The sequence below is a fragment of the Falco peregrinus genome, chromosome 7 (assembly GCF_023634155.1).
Source record: "Falco peregrinus isolate bFalPer1 chromosome 7, bFalPer1.pri, whole genome shotgun sequence".
In the NCBI taxonomy this organism is placed as follows: domain Eukaryota; kingdom Metazoa; phylum Chordata; class Aves; order Falconiformes; family Falconidae; genus Falco; species Falco peregrinus.
Genome location: NC_073727.1, coordinates 18,441,773 through 18,458,140, shown reverse-complemented (window position 1 = coordinate 18,458,140; position 16,368 = coordinate 18,441,773). Strand labels below are relative to the sequence as shown.

The 16,368-nt window shown below is 49.2% G+C and overlaps 1 protein-coding gene across 14 annotated transcripts in view; it reads left to right on the top strand.

Moving 5' to 3' along the window:
- Window positions 1-16,368, top strand: part of OTOF (otoferlin) — a 115,748-nt gene that overhangs the window by 64,337 nt on the left and 35,043 nt on the right. For 13 of the 14 annotated variants that reach the window (XM_055810421.1, XM_055810417.1, XM_055810427.1 and 10 more), the window contains 9 exons: window positions 5,138-5,211; window positions 8,213-8,339; window positions 8,894-8,948; window positions 11,047-11,178; window positions 11,672-11,734; window positions 12,612-12,696; window positions 13,865-14,024; window positions 15,243-15,429; window positions 15,764-15,950. In XM_055810421.1, coding sequence (XP_055666396.1) covers window positions 5,138-5,211; window positions 8,213-8,339; window positions 8,894-8,948; window positions 11,047-11,178; window positions 11,672-11,734; window positions 12,612-12,696; window positions 13,865-14,024; window positions 15,243-15,429; window positions 15,764-15,950 — 1,070 coding nt within the window. Of the gene's footprint in view, window positions 1-1,683; window positions 1,936-5,137; window positions 5,212-8,212; window positions 8,340-8,893; window positions 8,949-11,046; window positions 11,179-11,671; window positions 11,735-12,611; window positions 12,697-13,864; window positions 14,025-15,242; window positions 15,430-15,763; window positions 15,951-16,368 lie in introns of those variants that run through there. The other variant, XM_055810432.1, reaches the window with a different exon arrangement.

Genomic DNA, 16,368 nt, shown 5'->3' with positions numbered 1-16,368 from the left:
GGTCTCTTGGATGTATGGCCTGAGGCTTCAGAGCCTGCAGGGTATATTTATCTATAACAAAAGCTAAATGTAAAAGACAGGGCCAAGCCTGTCCTTGGCAGCACTGGAAGGCAACTGTGAGGTCTGGAGGGAAGCCTGTCTCCCACCAGGTTTGGATGGGTCCTGGCTGAGGGGAGAGTTTCCCAGCTTGGGCACTGACAGTCCAGCCAGGACTCAGGGCAGGACAGGGTCTGGGTGTGGGTAATCAGCCCAGGGTTGGGCAGAGGGAACTTGGCACCAGCTTTACAGCTCCTCTGCCCACAGGTCAGGCTGCCACATCATCCATGTAGACAAGTTTCTTCAGCTTCTGCCTGCCTTGTATCCCCAGCTGCTTGCACTGATACCAGACCAGGCTGTGTCTGAGCTCCCTCCTAACAGCAGCATCCTCCAGCTTAGCAGATCTGCTGAAATTTAAGCTTGAGTCTCTTGCAGCTCCAGATAATCTCCTGCTGTCCAGGCACTAATCCCTGCAACCACTGCAGAGCACTTCCCATCTGTGAGGTCTCTTCTGTCTCATGTTTATCACACTGCAGTTTAAGGACCAGTTTATGGCAGTATCTTACTGATGGACCCTCCTAATTAATGGTGTAAAGTGAGGAGGCAGAGGTGAGGTGGGGAAAGGGGAAAAATGTCTTCAAGCAGTGAGCAAGGAGAGGGCAGACTCAGGAAAAGATAGGAGGAGATCTCCCTGAACCAAGCAGCCTGGTTCTTTCTGGCTCCCTTCCCCAGTTCGGCTGTGCAGGGAGGGGGGAAGAGGAAAACTGGGTTTGAGGGCTGGGGTCTTCCCTGGGTTCAAGGGTGGTGTGTGTAGGTGGGGCTGACAGTGGGGTCTGTCCCTGGTACTGGTGGCAGAACTGGAAGTCTTGTTAGCACAGAGGTGATGGAGGCAGCACCTGCCTGACGGGCATAATTTTTGCAAAGAAATGAGCCATGAAAATCCCGCTCCCTGCTTCCAGCTCCCCAGTAAAAAGCAATGATTAAAATGTCCTTTTTTTAGCCATGAATAATTAACCAGTAACCTGCAACCGTGTCTTTAACTAGAAGCTGGCCAGGAGAGAGACTGCTTCCACTTCCCTGCCCATGTCTCAAAACCTGTCTGTCCTTCCGTGCTCCCCTCCTGGAAAGCCACACGGGTGGAATCCTAAAGGACAAAGCCAAGTGCTTTTGGGAGCAGTGAAATGGAGGATGTATGCTTTGCCATCAACTGAATATAATTCATCTGCTCAATCCCATTTTACCACTAGAAAATCCAAGGGGACGGTGCTGTGGGAGGCTGGGTGGAGGCTCTGGTGTCCAATACAGGTTTAAGCTTTGCTCAGGGGCTTGTCCCTACTTGGGGACAGAGTCAGGGTGTTTGGTCCACACCCCTGGACTTGCAGGAACCCAGTCTTGACCCTGCTGCCAAATTGGGTTGCAAAGGGCCAGGAGCTTGCACTGTTTTGGAAGGGAGTAGGCAGGCGGGCAGCAGCATCTTCTCCGGCATCTCAGTTCTTTAGGAAACCAGGCTAAACCCAGGCTTTGGCAAAGGGGGGGCTCTCGGTGCTGCCGTGCAGCCTGTGACATCTCAGGTTCACGGGTCCTCATGGAATATTCATGTGGGGATGGTGTCAGCTCTCCACCAGCACTGGCTTCCCATCCGCGCTATAGCATGCCTGGCAGGAGAAGTGAAGGGGTTGGTACGACCTTTGTTTAATGCTGCAAAGACCCTGCTGTGCCCAGAGAAGCTTGGCTGGGGTCCCCGTCCCTGCCTGGTCCCGACCTGCATGTGGGACACAGCTCGGCACCGGGATGGCTGCTCCACCCTAGACGTGCTGCTGGCAGCTCTCCTGTCTCGACTGAGCTCTTCCAGCATCTCCTCCTGGGGGAAGCCAAGTCCTGGACAGCCAGCAGGTGAAGGTAGTGCCTCCAGGGATGGGCAGGGGGTATGTGTGGGATGTGTCGGTGCTCACCTGACTTGGAAAAGGTGACAGATGGGGTTTGGGAAGGGGCTGGGGGACAAGGGTGAGCCTCTGGGCATCTGCCTCCAAAGCATTTGCAACAGCTCCTTCCTCATCCTCCTTCCTTTCTCCTCGGCATGTGCCAAGCATGCTACCAAAATCAATTTTTTCCCTTTTTTTCCTTCCCCCCCCCCCCTTTTTCTTCTTTTCTTTTTTTTTCTTAGTGACTTCCAAACTCTGTTATTTCCTAGATATTTGCCTCCCTAGGGCTCCAGTCCACTGTGATAATACCAGCAAGGGTAGTGAGAAGGAAGGAGGCAGTACCAGTTGTCCTAACTGGGGCTGAGAAGAGCAGCAGGGAGATGTGCAGGTGTGGTGACAGCACCTGAAGTTTTGTGCCACTGAGGGACCTTGTGCCCTCTGGACTCTGGTCTCTGAACCAGCTAGAGCTGAGGCTCATCTTGTGGATGTGCTAGAGGCTGTTTCCCATTTCTGGGGCCTCTTCTGCAGTAAAACTGCCTTTAGGGACACGCGAGAGGCTCTTGCAGCTGGTGTCCCCAGCACATTTACTGAGGCTCAGTTGGCAGCATGAGGTCGTTGCCCCAGGAGCGGAGTGGGGTGACACTGGCTCCCACGTGCATCCCTCTGGAAGGACCTGGGTTGGGCTGGTGCTGCTGGGATGGATCCCAGTGCATGCTCCTTGGACCTGGTGCTTAATCCCAGTCTTGTTCCACACAGCCCAAAACCAGCTTTGTCATTTCACTGATGGGGTATGAGATGCTGTGCTAATCAGATCCCAGTGCATCCTCGGTGCCTGTGCAAGGACCTTGTTATTTTGGGTCCTGGTAAAGCACCAGCACTGCCAGTGTCTTCCCTGCATAGTCCTACTGGCTTCGTCACCGGTTGCTCTTCTGCTTTCTTTTACTTCCCAAGGAACCTCAGAAATTCCCAGGACAGATACAGCGATTTTATCACTAACCATCTGCAAGCAAATTGCCTGGATGCCAGCTCTAGGGCTGGTGGGAATTAATGTTTTCCCCCTCCATTTTAAAGAAATTAATTGTAAACAAGAATGTAATGTAACCGACCCTGGAGGTGTGTTGCCTTATGGAGGAAAATTAGTGGTGGAGCGTGGTCTCAGAGCAGGGTTTCACAGCCTGAGCTGTTATTACAGTGTTTGCTCATTAAAAAAAAAAAATAATTTAAAAAAAAAAAAGTTTGCAAATAACTTAGAAGTTTTACTTTCCCTGCAGTACCTCAAGGCAGTTGTTCTCTGGCGTGATTATAGATATGGAAACCTAGCCCTCATCTTTCCTCCTCCTATAAGTTGTCCTTTCACTGAGGATCCCATGGATTAGTCACAGCTACCAGAGACTGCCTTGAGGCCCGAGCATTGGTTTAGTCCCAATTAAACCTCAGCTATAAGTAGTTCCTGTATCTTATGCTGACCTTCTGCCCCAACTGAATTCCCCCTCCCTTGGTGAATACATTATCCTCCTAGTCTCTTTAATTTTCTTCTCATTTGCTCTGGCTGTGCAAACCAAACTTCCAATTATTTAAAACGACAAAAGCATCAGGCTGGCTGCAATGCCAAGGCTTCTTGAAAAAAAAAAACCTATGCAATTTCATCCTTTGGCCCCAGCCACATGTGATCAAAGCTGAGACTGGGTCATCCTGCAGTTTTGGTGCTGTCACCTGGCTCTTGGGCAGCGCATCCCAATCCTGTAGCATTCAGAGCTGAGACCAGGCTCCCCTGCCCTGGCAACTAGTTTGGAGGTGAGGTTCCCCCTTGCTTCCAAGCTGGACCAAGAACACATCTATCAAACCTGCAAGGTTTCTGCAAAGAGCAACACTTTCAGGTAATGGGAATTTTCCAGTAAAAAAATAATACCCCTTCAGCTTTACCACCTTCTGCTTTTGGGACAGACACAGGCCCTTGCCTTCAAGTCTCTCTCCAGTTGTTTGCTCTTTAATATTAGAACATGGTTATCGCACAATCTGACTTGTGCTTCTTGCTGGTTTCAGTTTTACAGATGCTATGGAGATTTTTTCCTACTGAGGTTTTCAGCTGAATCTTCAGGCTAAAAATCCCCATGACATCCGGACTCTATAACTTACACCAGAGTAACTTAGAACCACCCACCTCTTTGCAACAGCAGCATGGATTTACCTCCAAATAATGTGGAGCCATCTCCTGAAAATATGTACGAGGCTGTTATTAACAGTCTCTGCCCATTTGCTAGCCCTGCATTTGAGAGCAATCCAGACTGCAGTGCAGAGACCCTATCGTTTACAGAATGTTGTATTTGTGTCTATTTGGTGTCCATAAAACGCCAAGTAACACAGGAGTCCAGGCTGTCAATGCGTTTGTGTTGCATGGGCTGATTTTGGAGCTGGAGTAATGATCCTAGCCCCACTGAAGCAGTTGGAGCTAGAACTTCTTCAACTTGCCTTGAAACAATGAATATTTTTAGAGCAATTTGCAAACCATTATTTTGATCAGCCAATCCAGCCCAAACTGCCTTGAGTTAATTTGATCCCAGTCTAGTTCAGGTGCAGAGCTGGGACTAGCCTGGTGATGGTGTTTACCATGCTGGAAGGGTGAAAACCGTCTTGCTGCAATGGGCTGCTGAAAAACCTTAGGCTCTGCGCAGGTTTGCTGCTGGTCAAGCTGAAGAGGTTATTGATTTTTCACAGTGAGGTGATGGGGAAAGTGGTTGGACGTTTTGATTTTTAGTAAATGGCTTTAGGTAACTGCCCTGGGAAGCAATTGTAAAAAGAGTCGGGAGAGATGAGAATTCGTCGTGCAGTGGCGGGCAGCAGCAGGGATGGGAGGCACGTGTTGCGGGCAAGAGTTCCTTGGCTGCTAACGCTGTGCTCCAGCCTTGTGCTTTATCCCAAATTGAGGCATTCCCTGAGGGGAAAAAAAAAAAAAAAAAAAGAGATCCAAGACTCAAAGGCTGTGCATTTAGCTGTGACCTTGACCCTGCTGTGTCTCATCTTTGCAGCAGCCCCTGCTCAGTCTTTCAGCTGATATTTCCTCTCTTGCTTTTGAGCTGTGAAAGGCTCCTCCTGTTCCCACCCCCACATCCTAGAAAACAGCACAAAAATACAGTAATTGACATGGGTTTGGGCTTTTTTTTCTTCCTCTCTTCTTCCAGAGCTGGGAAAGGAGTGTTTTCAGCCATGAAGCTTGGCAAGACGCGTCCATCCAAGGATGACCATCGGAAACAAGGTATGTTGTTCCTGGGAGGAGGTTGTTCCCTGCTCCAGGGCTTCTTTTTGGCTGTCCTCCACATCCCAGGAAAGCACCTGAGATGCCATAGAATCACAGAATGGTTTGGGTGGGAGAGGAACTCTAAAGACCATCTAGTCCCACCCCTCCGCCACAGGCAGGGACCCCTCCCCCCAGCCCACGCTGCCCCCAGCCCCATCCAGCCTGGCCTTGAGCCCTGCCAGGGATGGGGCACCCACAGCTGCTCTGGGCAGCCTGGGCCAGCGCCTCACCGCCCTCACAGGGAAGAATTTCTTCCTCATCTCTCATCTCCATCTCCCCTCTTTTAGTTTAAAGCCATCACCCCTCGTCCTGTCGCTACAGGCCCTGCTAAAAAGTCTGTCCCCAAAGTGACTCACATGGGGCACAGCCAGCTGGTAGCTCAGGGATTAGACAGGGAGCACTGGATGCTTGGAGGAGAGCTGCAGAGAGGGTCTCCATGGGGAAATGGAAAGTAGGAACTGACAGAAAGAGTTTCCTGCTGAAGGCTTGGCCAGTCTTCCCCCACCTTGTGATATCCCACCTGTGGCAACACCTGTGAGTTGTGCAGGCTGCTCCTGGCTTATATTTAAGGGCTGATTTGCAAATGTGACAGTGCAAAGCAGGGTTTAGCCCTTGCACCTTGCTGGGTGCACAATGCAGCAGCACCATGAGAGGAAGGGCTTAGCTGCTGCAGGGCTGCCTGTCCCCCCAGCTTGGCACCGCTGAAATCAGATGCCTTTCTGGAAATGCACAAGAGGGGCAGCGATTGGAAATTTGTTGTTGTTTCCATTCAGACCAAAGGGTTGGGTTTCAACAGCAAAGAAATGGAGGAATGCATGTTTGCAAGCAAGGGCGAAGTGTTGCTTTAGATAGTGTTTCTGGGCAAATCTCCACTGTTCTTCAGCCAGGTTTGAGGGTAGGAAAAGGGGAATTTGGACTGGGACACCGGTGTAGGTAGAGGCATTGGCACTGGGAAGGCATGGCATGGAAACCTGGGTGGGCTCTCTCTCTCCCCAGTGTCTGGGCATTCATCTCATGGTTAAAGCTTTATGCAAGACCACAGAGAAAGCAGCTGGGATGCAAAGGCAGGAACAGGGTGTGCAGTCAGGTAGTGAAGTGCCCTTACAGATCAGGATTTACCTGTGGTCGGGAATGGTTGCAACACAGCTGCTATGTTGCATGGTGTAGTCAGTGCTCCATGGCCATGGGGCTCCTTCTTCCCCTTTCCCCAGGTACCCCTGGCTTTCACACACCTCACCAGGGCTCTGCTCTCTTAACACCACCCTCCTCAGCCTCAGTGCTGTTTTGGCTGTGCTTCCTACCATCGGTCTGGCCAGGTGGTGATGGGACAGGGTGGGTGTGTTGAACCACGTGCCTGCTGGCCATGTCAGCATCCCTCCTGTGCCATGCTCTGCTTTCCTTCTGTATGGACTGCTGGTCCTGCTAAAATCAAATAGATTCACTGAATCACCAAAAACCAAGCTGGGAGGGTGCTAGTCTGTCTGCCCACCCGCACATTGCAGGATCAAACCTGCTTAGGTCCTTCCCAGCTGGTGGGGTTCTAACTCAAACTCAGAAACTCCCAGTTGAGTTGAGGACACCCTTTTCCCATCCAACCTGCAGCAGTGTATCTCTTCATCCTGATGGAAAGCTTTTACTGACACCCATCCTAGATCTCCCTTGCTTTAGCCCATGTCATCTCAGAAAACCAGACCAGACCTGATTTCTAGTCTCCTGGAACGTGCCAGTCTCCATGTCTTAGGTTAGCAAAGAGACAGGGAACCTGTTTCCCAGGAGCTGTGTCTGTGCTGTGTGAGTGGATTTGGTGCTACCCTGCTGTGCCAGCAAAGCAAGCCAGTGATCCAACAGCTATACTGGTGTTTCTGGCCCAAGAGAAAAAACAAATTATTATTGCTGCTTTGTGGTCATTTCTTTACCAGAGCAAAGGCAGGAGGGGCAGGCATGACACACACAGGGATTGTGCAAGGAAAGTAGTTTCTGAGCAACTTTTACCAATAGAAAGGTAGACTGGTGGGCAACGCAGCTGTGGCTCAGTGCTGGTGGGATGTGAGGTTTTGACTCTCCCTGCAGCAATTTTTCATCTTGGGAAATAAAATCATAGAATCATTTACATTGGAAAAGACCTTTGAGGTTATCAGGTTCAACCGTTAACCCAGCACTGCCAAGCCCACCACTAACCTATGGCCCTGAGCACCACATCTGCGCATCTTTTAAACACCCCAGGGATGGTGCCTCCCCCCCCTCCCTGGGCAGCCTGTCCCAGTGCTGGACACCCTTTTGGTGAAGAAATGTTTCCCAGTCTCCAACCTAAACCTGCCCTGGTGCAACCTGAGGCCGTTCCCCCTTGTCCTGTCACTTGTGACCTGGGAGCAGAGACCGACCCCCCTGGCTGCAGCCCCCTCCCAGGCAGCTGTAGGGAGCGATCAGGTCCCCCCTGACCCCCCTCCTCTCCAGGCTGACCCCCCAGCCCCCCCATCAGACTGGTGCCCCAGCCCCTGCCCCAGCCCCCTGCCCGGCTCTGGACATGCTCCGGCACCTCAAGGTCTTTCTTGGAGTGAGTGGCCCCAAAATTACCCTTTTCTCCTGTTTTTTCATACCCCTCTACCCCAAAGCTACACAGCTGGTTGTCTTTGCAACTGTTCCGCTGGTAGCTGGAGCTGCCACACTTGCTCAAGCGCTCTTTCACCCCTTGAAGTCTGGGGCATTTGTCATTTTTTGTTTTCTTTCTGCCTTCATGAAACCGTATACAGGCACACTGCCCAGGCGGAATAACGTGTCATGCAAGGCAAACCTTTTTTTAGTCCCTTTCTAGACCAGGTTGTCTGTGACCTGACCCGGTGACCATTGTTCTTTGTATATCAGGTGAGGTTGATGGGATGTATTGGTTACCTTTCTCTTTGCCTTTAATTATTCACCGAGTGGAAACAATAAGAGACATTGTTTTGTCTCCTTTATGCAGATGAACCTGCTGTATTGGAGGCAGAAGACCTGGACCAAAAAGCCATCAGGCAGGGAGGCAGACTGGAACCGGACACCATTTCCTTGGCCTCTGTCACAGCTGTCACCACCAATGTCTCAAATAAGAGGTGAGGTCCAGATGTGAGCTTGTGCAAGCTGGGGGATGAGGGCAGGCTGGCAAACACCCCACAACCAGATGTCCCCTGAGACAGGGTATGTTGGAAATCACATCGCCCCATGCGGCTGTTGGGTTTTTCAGAAATACCTGACTGACTACAAAGAGCACCAATGTTCAGGGGTGTTTGATAGCCCTCAGGGTTTATATTTCTCAGATTGAAAGATGGCAGGAGCTTCGAGGGGTGACCCTGCCAATGCTGTGTCACAGCTTGCAGCAAGTCAATACTTGCCAGGGGAGGTTTAGATTGGATATTAGGAAAAATTTCTTCACTGAAAGGGTGGTCCAGCACTGGAACAGGCTGTCCAGGGAGGTGGTGGAGTCACCATCCCTGGGGGTGTTTAAAAAACACATAGATGCGGTGCTTAGGGACATGGTTAAGGATTGACTTGGCAGTGCTGGGTTAATGGTTGGACTCGATGATCAACAAGGTCTTTTACAACCTCTATGATTCCATGATTGAGTCCATCTGTGGTTTTACTGAGGGTTTCTTCTGCTCCTCCGAAGGTCCAAGCCTGACATCAAAATGGAGCCAAGCGCTGGGAGACCGATGGATTACCAGGTAGGTGACAGTGTTGTGTTCCCAACCTCAGCTCACAGGGGTCACAACCCAAGGGATGGGGGGACAGTTTTACAGGGAGTGAATTTGTGCTGAGTTTCCACACGCTGCACTCGGCAAGCATGACTTCCCCAGAGCTGGCATTTAAATGGTCGAGGCAATAAACTCAAGAATAAGTAATTAACTGGTTTTGCTGTCCATCATGTGAAGCCCAGAAAGCCCCAATTAATCTGTGATTGACGCAGGCTGTCCCAAATATGTTGCTCTTACTTCCTAAGAGCTTCCAGTGTGCTGCTTAGTATTCAAGATGGGTGAGTGCTGGCTGGCAGTAGGTTGCTCACTACATTTCCTTGAATAGTCTGGTACGTGGCTGCTGTGGTCCTGCTCAAGTGATGTTCCTGCCACTTTGTCTGGCGTTAGAAGAATTACACATTTCATTTCCCAAGGCTCAGATGATGCGTGCTGCTCCCTTTTCTTTTACTAGTTTGTGCCAGCGTCGTTCATAAATTGGCTTCTTGTCTCTTTTTCACAAGGTTGTGCTGATTCAGCAGCGATTTAGCTTTTATGTCCTCTCTCCTCAGCACAGCAACATGTTCCTGGGGATATCTTGGAACAGTGCAAATAGTGATTTCTGTTAGAGATTTATTACAGAACACTTGCAGCATACACTGCAGATCAAATTTTGAGGCTTACAGGGAATGAGTGCACTTGGTTCAGGAGAGGGGAACATAAAGAACATAAAGACAAGGGGGAAGGTGCAAAACAAATGAAATCCAAGAGGCAGAAGGAACACGAGGTCCAGTTATTTGGCTACTGCAAACAGGAGGATGACAAGGTTGGTGTTCATGGGGAATGGCTAATTTCTGGAGTATAATGGGATCTGCAGTTCTAGGCTGGTTCGTGAACAAGGCACATGCCTGGCTGACCTCCCTACATCTGTTTTCCTTTGACAACTGGCTTCTGTGGGACATCTGAGAATTAAAGAGGAAAGGGCTTTATCTTCCAGACCACATCCCTGGGAAACCTCGGCCTGTGGCAGCAGAGGGGATGGAGGGAGGGACACAGTGTTAATGAAGGATGGTGCCCAGCCAAGCCACCTCCAGGAGCTGGCGTGGGTTGGGGCAGGGGTGGAGGGAGGGTCTGGGTGCAGAGATGACTCCTCAGAAGACGTTTGGGATGTCTCTGCACACTTTTCTGTGCTGTATGTGAAGAGCGAGCCCGAGCCAGGTTGCATGAGCTGCTGCGCTGCTGGCCATGGGCTTGGCGGCGGTGTCTGCACCTCGGCCCCCCTGTGCTAAGTAAATGCCAGGCAGCCTTGCCCCCTTCCTCAGCTGCCTTTTAGGAGTACTTTAGAAGAGAATATTTCAGCTTAAATTATCACAGCATCCCAGCAACTTCTGGTGGTTTGGTGGGTTTTTCTGTTTGTTTGATGTTTTTGGTTTTTGGGTTGGTTTTTTTTTTTGCTAGAATCTGAACCTTTTTTAAAGAAATCTGATTGAAAGTCAAGTCTCTTAATATGTTACCAAAATGAAATTTCCCCGAATTTACTCATAAATATAATAGTTTAATTTTTAATGGATTTCTAAGGTAAACCTGACTTCAAGTACAAAAGTAATTAATGATAGCTAGAGAAAGCATGTGTAAATTAACTCATATGTTGGGCTTCAAGGTAGCCAGGACTGAGAGTTCACATTATTTTAAAATTTTTTTAAAGGAACCCCAAATTCACTGTGCTTTGAAACCTGGAGGTTACCTGTCCTACCACCAACTTGGGATAGATTTTAAAGAAATGACGCTAGAAAAATGGCTACTGGGAACTGAAAAGATTTTTTACCTACACAGAATTACACCTACGTTTTTCTTTAAGTTAAGAAATTTAGGTATTATCTGAGCAGGAATTCCTAATAGAAATTTAATATTGCAAGGAGGGAATTTATATATGATCTAAATACGTAATGTTAATTTAATGTCACAAAGTGGATTGAGTTGTGAATGACAAACTTCTGTTTTTCCCCAAGATTTGGGAAGACAGGGGTTAAGGCAATGAGTGGCATCTGATGCTGCTCTCAGGAGGTGAAGGTGTGCAAATCCCTCTCCCCAGGTCAGCATCACTATCATCGAGGCCCGGCAGCTTGTTGGGCTCAACATGGACCCCATGGTCTGCGTGGAGGTTGGAGAGGAAAAGAAATACACGTCCATGAAAGAATCAACCAATTGCCCTTACTACAATGAGGTGGGTCTGTCCTCTGGTGACGCTCACAGCTACCTGCTCCTCAGGGTCTTCATTGCTGTTAGTCAATTAAATGTAGTTTCTTGTCACTTTGGGTTTTTTCCTTTTTTTTTTTCTTCTGTCACCTCTTGTTGGAATAAGATGAAATCTCAAACCACGCAGAAGGAAAAATGAAGCCTTTGCCCTCTGGTATTTTGCAAAAATGGTAAAAAGTACACTTACTTGATCTGTGCTAAGGTTGTCTTCGTTTTTCTAAGAGGTCAGTGCTTCCTTCTAGTTCCCCAGACTGCAGAGGCTGTCAGTGTTGGGGCTCACATGGGTGCATCCCTGCTGTGACATGTGCTGCAGGATGTTCCTCCAGGCAGTCACAGCTTCTCCAGCTGGACTGTGCACTGTCTCTTCAATCGAAAAAATAAAAATCCAAATTCAAACTCTCTCAATCCAAAAGGAGGCCACCCCAGCTCTCCTGCTTTCACAACTGCTCCTTCCCTTTCAGTACTTCGTCTTCGATTTCCACGTGCCCCCAGATGTCATGTTCGACAAGATCATCAAGCTGTCTGTAAGTGAGCATGGTTGCGTTGTCCTTTTTGTGGGGCTTTGGGAGAAACCAACCTGTTTTATGTATGCACTGGGGATGGATTTAAGGCCCTTGATGTGAGACCCCAACAGAAGCCAAGGTGTTCAGTCCTACGAGCCTCACCTCTTTTGCAGATGCTCAGTCCCTCTTGCTGTTGCTGACCTTCATTGCTGGGTCGACACAGCTCCACTCCTGCACTCACTCTCTCCCTCCATGGATGATCTCTGATATTTCAGAGCCAGGCAGAACTGAACCTGTCTTGGGATGTGTTTAGGCTTGGCGAGGAGGACAGACCTCCTCGAGCCTGCCAGAGGGTTTCCTGGGGTACAAGACTGGCAAAGCTATTGTGGAAACTGAGGACTGCAGATGCTGAGAGCAAAGCAGGGGCTGCAGGCCTCCCTGTAGCCATGGAGGAGGGTGATGAACAAGATTTGCCAATTCACTGACCAAAGCATGCTAATTAGGAGTATCCATATCCATCCTATGTGCAGACCAGCTGTACAATTACTCCCACAAAGGGAATTAGACCATAGATTTCCAGCATCCTAAAGACCCTTCCTTCAGGTGAACATCCCAGTGCTTGTTGCCATAGTGGCTGGAAGACTGCATCTTTCTTCAAAGCAATTTCTTTGCGGTTATTTGTATTCAATCCAAGTATACACTTGCTTGCAGTACTACTAAGCAAGAACTGCCAGCTCCACTGTGGCTGTTAGTGTCCTTATACAGACCAAGGTCCTGCACAGACCATGGAAAATGCATCAGCTCTTTTCCCATCTGACACTGAACATCTCTGGAAAGAGCCTTTTGGCTCTCAGGGCTTGGAAAAAAGTCTGACTGGTTTTCCCCTCTCCATTTCCAGGTGATCCATTCAAAAAACCTCTTGCGCAGTGGGACTTTGGTAGGCTCCTTCAAGATGGATGTTGGAACCGTTTATACCCAACCTGGTACGTAAATGCTGTTTGCAACTAGTCCTGTGTGCATAGGACCTGCACCACTGGACAAATATCCTTGCCAAGTAGCCAGGTGGGTGCTAGGTTCCATGGGTGATGCTTATCTAACTTAATGGTAGTATCCTGGACATAAGCAAGTCACCTGGGCTCCCACTGCAGTCAGGAGAGACCACGCTCAGCAGCTTCAGGGAAAGTTGTACATCCCATCCTGAGATAAGGTGCTACAGCCAGAGGCTGAGATGCTCTCTGGGTGTGCTGCTGTCTGTCCACTGACCACCTGAGGAAAGAAGCCCAAGGTGACTTGCTCAGGCAAGATACCAACCTTCCAGATAGCTGAAGCTCATGGGCTGGACCTTGTCCTCTGTGGTTGGCGTTTGAACCAAGAAAGGAAGATGTCTGGTGTGCAACGTAAAAGAGAGAGAGGTTGATCAGTGCTGCTGTCATGTTGATCACTGATGATAAACAGAATAGCAATGCCCATTTGAGGGCCTGGTGCTCACCCTATGCTAGAGCTGCACACACAACACCCCTTCAGAAGAGATACCCCCAAAATCACCTCAAGGTGCTTTTTTCCTGTGCTCCCACGTCACACCTAGTGCAACATTCTGCCTCTATAAATAAGCCTGAGAGCTAAGATGTGAATGAAGCCTCCAGAGTCTGCACCTGAGGGGGGTCAGCAGATGATGAGGGGGACCTTAAGGGAGCATCTAGTCTGGTTCCCTGCTCCAAGCAGGATGAAATCTTTCTAACACCATCCAAAAGGCACCTGAGACCTTAAAGACTTAGAATCATAGAATTATTTGGGTTGGAAAAGACCTTTACAATCAAGTCCAACTATTAACCCAGCACTGCCAAGCCCACCACTAAGCCATGCCCCTAAGTGCCACGTCTACGTAACTTTTAAATACCTCCAGGGTTGGTGACCTCCAGTGATGGAGACTCCACCCACTTTCAGACAGTTTATCCCATTGCTTCTCTAGTCTTCAACATGAGACACATCTTCCTAATGAATTTTTCAGAGGTTTCTGTCTGAATTCCTCATGCCTGAAGATGTTTCTTGTATGTGTAAGTCCTCCCACTTGAGTAGAAGGATGTTTCCAGTCTTCATGGTTATTGCTGTGTCTCATTCTGATAAATGACTGTCTTGTCCCCTGGCTTCCAGAGCACCAGTTCTACCACAAATGGGCCATCCTTTCTGACCCTGAGGATCTCACTGCCGGGCTGAAAGGTTACCTGAAGTGTGACATCGCTGTCGTAGGGAAAGGAGACAACATCAAGACTCCACACAAATCCAATGAGACGGAGGAGGAGGATATTGAAGGGTAAGGATCTGCAGAACCAGCTTCAGACAAACTTTCTTGGGAATGACTTTTCATGTCTCTTTACCTTGAAATCTACAATGAGGACAGCATCCCTATACATCAGGCTGACAGCCCCTCTATTACACGTACCTACCTTGTGCAACGAAACCAGGGGGACCCATAAGTTGTTTTTCAGAGAGAGAACACATGGCAGATTACTGGTGTGAACCCAGGTCATATCAAGTAGAGACAAGTCATTTCTGTTAGGTCAGACTATCTCCTGATTGTTGAGCTCTCTATACCAACAACCAACACCAGCCTGATGTCAACCAATTTGATGTCCCCCCTGTTTACCTAATGCTCCTGTTGGTGCTTGGGTGGGCAAGATGGGATGGGATGGGGTCTCATCACCCACTGCCAGGGCAGAGCAGGGTGGTCAGGCTGCTTGCGTGGGCAGGACTCTTTGGTTCCCCAGAGCATCTAAAAGGTTTCAGCCCCAAAGCATTTCAGGCTAATTAAATATCTCTGAGTGCAACCATGGGCTTTCAAATCTACCCCTCAGCCTCTTGCCACATCGTCAGAAACCCAGACTGGTAGCAAAATACCAGTGCAGGTCTATTGACTTTTTGGCGACCAGGGGGCTTGAGGCACCACCTGAAATATTTTGGGCCATCGTTCCATGCTGTACTGGTGATATTATCCCACTTTTTCATGGACAAGTCCAGCAGTTCCTCTAGAAATTGTTTTGTTCACAGCGTCCCACATGGCTCCCATTTCTTCCTCCAGAAAGGGAAAGCCACATACAATGAGGAAAACAATTTAACGGAGTTCAGTTCTCCCCCCAAAATAATCACCTCAGCTCCCCTTGTACCCTGATAAAGAAAAAAGGCTCTTCTAACATCCCGTTCATCTGGCCTGCTTTAGATGTCTAAATTAGGCTGAGTTTAATTGTCTTCTAGACTCCACTGACAATAATTATGTTCCTTCTGTGGAATGCCCAGAGGCACCTCAAGGGGCTTCTCTAAGATTTTCCTTACAAAACCATCACTCCACATCCCAAAACAGGAAGATGGGCAGAAACAGAACAGCAATAAAACATATGGCTGTGGAAATGGTCATCTTTCCTCCTCCACAGAGCCTGTGCTCAGAAAGTGGGGAGCTTCTCCCTCTTTGGTAAGCCTCTCCTGACAAACCTGCCGACCCCAGCAGCTGTTTCCCACCTATCTGTTGACTTTGCAGGAACCTCCTCCTCCCAGATGGGGTTCCTGCGGAGAGGCAATGGGCTCGTTTCTACGTCAAGATCTATCGAGCAGAGGGACTGCCCCGTATGAACACCAGCATCATGGCCAATGTGAAGAAGGCTTTCATTGGGGACAACAAGGACTTGGTAGACCCCTATGTGCAGGTGGTCTTTGCAGGGCAGAAGGTGAGCAAGCTGTGCGTGGTACCAGGGTGACCCTGGGAGGTAACGTGAGCAGGACCAGCCATTGTACAGGAGGCCTGATCTTAGTTTTCCTGGCATGTAGGTGCTGAGATGCATGGCAAAGCCACCTTGTTTGCTATGTTTCCCCTCTCTTGTGCAGATTGTGATGGGTTTGCAGCACTCTTCAGCTGAGGAAAGGAGCTTGTTACTTGGGAGAGGAGAGTGGCCAGGCAGAATGCATGTTTCAGTGGTGATTAGCAAGGAAGCAGTTCACATTGTGAGGGATGGCTTGGGAGCTCAAACCCTTGTCTAACATCTGTCTCCTCTCACTTGGCAGGGGAAGACATCCGTACAAAAAAGCAGCTATGAGCCTCTCTGGAATGAGCAAATAATCTTCACAGAAATGTTCCCCCCGTTGTGCAAGCGGATAAAGGTCCAGATCCGAGACTCAGACAAAGTCAATGATGTGGCCATTGGTACCCATTTCATTGATCTGCGGAAGATCTCTAATGAAGGAGACAAAGGTAAAGCTAAGGTGGGGAGCAGGCTGAGCTACCTACTCTACTAAGGTAGAGAGACATCCCTTTAGCAGAGAGTTAGCACAGTGGCCTAGGCTCCTTCCCCCACCCCTGGAGACAGCTGCTTCTTGGTGCCTGGCTGGAAAGACCTTGGTTCTCTTGCAGTGGTCTTCTGAGGTCACTGGACACACACTCTTTGAAACCAAGCCCAATCACAAGACTGCAATCTAATACCTGAAAGCAAGGACACCCAAGAACAATTTGCTGTTCCAAATAATTGCTATGAATGGATGAATGTCTGACAGGCTCCCCCATTCACGCACACATGAACACACCAGCACACATAGGCAGGACCGATGTGAAACCAAGGATGGCTCTAGAAAGGGGATTAATAGGATGTTCCTTTTTCTTGACTCACATTGGG